This window comes from Colossoma macropomum, unplaced genomic scaffold, assembly GCF_904425465.1.
Source record: "Colossoma macropomum unplaced genomic scaffold, Colossoma_macropomum, whole genome shotgun sequence".
Classification (NCBI taxonomy): Eukaryota; Metazoa; Chordata; class Actinopteri; order Characiformes; family Serrasalmidae; genus Colossoma; species Colossoma macropomum.
Window position 1 is genome coordinate 1,241,737 of NW_023495007.1, and position 2,289 is coordinate 1,244,025.

Sequence of the window (2,289 nt, forward strand, 5' to 3'; positions counted from 1 at the left end):
ATGTGAATTCATTAGTATTTTGTTAACCTTTTCACAACCATTTAACATTATAATAACTGAAATTATTTAAACCACATATTTAATGTTGAAAGTCGGTCATGTGCCAGATGTGCCAATTGAGTAGGGGTGCCTAACAAGCAGCATTTTATTCAAATATTCTGAGTAGGCAGCATTTGCTATGTTTCAGACACAACCATCAAAATCCTGCATTCTGTACAAATTTTTCATTTATTATGCCATATCAGTTTTCAGAGAAGAATCCATTGCAGCATTTTTATTCACTGTATTGTATTGCAGTTTAATGTATTGGAAAGGAATACATTCCAATTTAGCATACAACTTTGTCTATAGAGACTATAGAGGAGGTGTGTTTTGAAGATGACAATCATTGATCAGCTATAAATGTGTTTGATCTCTCCTAAAATTCTGCAACAGATGCAAAAATTATTGTATCAAACCACTATAGATCAAATTTTAGTATCCGGTACTTGTTTTATATGCTTTCATTAGTATTACAGAGTACAATACTACTCTGACAGAGTCAGTCAATTGATTTATTATGTATGTTTTACATTTGCAAATATTTTTGTTTGCATTTGTGCTTTGTGTTCAACAATTATTTTTCTTGCATTTTGTATAAGACTAGTGTCTGCCTGACATGAATTCCTTGGTGTCCCCTGACAATGCAACATTTTTTCGCCTCCCTACATTTTACATAAGTGGATTGTACAACATGCCACATGCAAGGTATTACTATATATTTTTATGCTTTGTGTATGTTGTAACTGTTTTAGGGAATTCCTTTATAATGGGTACTATATACCTGGCACGCACTCTGCATACAGCTAAGTATATAGCTGTCTTCAACTTGGCCTTGTCTGATCTGGGTGGTAGCTCTGCAATTATTCCAAAGTATGCATACATGTTTTTGCTTGAGAACCAGTACATGTCTTATGAAGAATGTCTGGCAAGCATGTTTTTTGTGTTTCTGTTCATGGCTGTGCAGTCTCTTACTCTGCTTGCTTTGTCCTTTGACAGAGTAATTGCTATATGTTTTCCTCTGAGGTATCATGCTATTGTCACCAAAAGCATAATGACTCTCATCATTGGTGTTATGTGGGCTTTCTCTGTGACTATTATTGCTTTCACTGTAGCTTTGATTACCAGACTGTCCTTCTGTAGATCTACCACAGTTGACAGTTATTTTTGTGATCATGGCCCTGTCTTCAAACTAGCCTGTAATGATAATTCTCTTAATTTCAAAATGGCCTTTGTTTATATTGCTATTGTGCTTTGCCTTCCATTGATACTAATAACTGTCTCATATGTTTGCATTGGTTTAGCATTGCTTAAGATCTCACATGGTGCTGAGCGAATTAAAGCTATGAAAACCTGCACTTCCCATCTCATACTAGTTGCTCTGTTTTATCTACCAGTTTTTAGCATTTACATGTCTACTTTTACAACATATCTACATCCAAATACTAGAATAATCAACACTGTCCTAACACAAACAATTCCACCTATGTTAAACCCCATCATATATACTCTAAAGACAGAGGAGGTATTGCATTCTGTTAAAGTACTCTACAAGCGAATCAAGGTGAACTTTGCAATTGAAGATCCTGTGAAAAGCATAGCAAAGAACTGAACGATATAATAAATCATATAATAACTGTAGTTTGGCCTATTTTCATGAAATAAAAAATGTAAAAGGCTCAAATGCCTTTTTAAGATTACCACTGATTGCTTTTTTATTATCATTTATAGGCCCATGGTTGTAGTTTAATGTACTGTTAGTTAACGGATTTGCATAAAGCTAGAACATTTATTTAGTTAGCATTCATATATATGTATGTATATTTGAATTAAAAGCTTTTGGATGAATATTTATAAACTTTAAGTTTACACATAAAATATAGACTTCTAAGTCCACAAATGTTGTAGAAACAAGTATTTTGAACTCATGTGGTTGTGCTTCAAGTTTCACATTTACAGGTGCACATTCCAGTGAAGTTTTTTTCCATCAGTTTTAAATCTTTCTTTTTCTTTTTACTAAAAATGACTGGTAGATGTCAGCCATGTTTTTAATACAATTTTTGGACTCATGCACAGCAAACAACAATTGTAAAACTGAAGTACATTTTTAGCATTTTATCACTATCCAGAGGCTGATTCAAGTCAAATATGCTTTGTCAGATTGTTATTGTGAACAAACATTTCAAGTTTGAACCCAGTGAGACAATGCATGTTTCAGTTATACCCAGCCTGTTTGAATAAACCATGCCT

At 33.4% G+C, this 2,289-nt stretch overlaps 1 protein-coding gene across 1 annotated transcript; it reads left to right on the plus strand.

The window, feature by feature from the left end:
• Positions 1–658: 658 nt before the first annotated feature.
• Positions 659–1,651, plus strand: LOC118800818 (olfactory receptor 2A12-like). The gene has a single exon (XM_036560961.1). It carries the CDS (start codon positions 659–661, stop codon positions 1,649–1,651), a length of 993 nt encoding a protein of 330 aa, XP_036416854.1.
• The last annotated feature ends 638 nt before the right edge of the window (positions 1,652–2,289 follow it).

Bases quoted from the DNA above. Each gene is read 5' to 3' on its own strand.
- LOC118800818 (XM_036560961.1), top strand. From the start codon at position 659: ATGAATTCCTTGGTGTCCCCTGACAATGCAACATTTTTTCGCCTCCCT.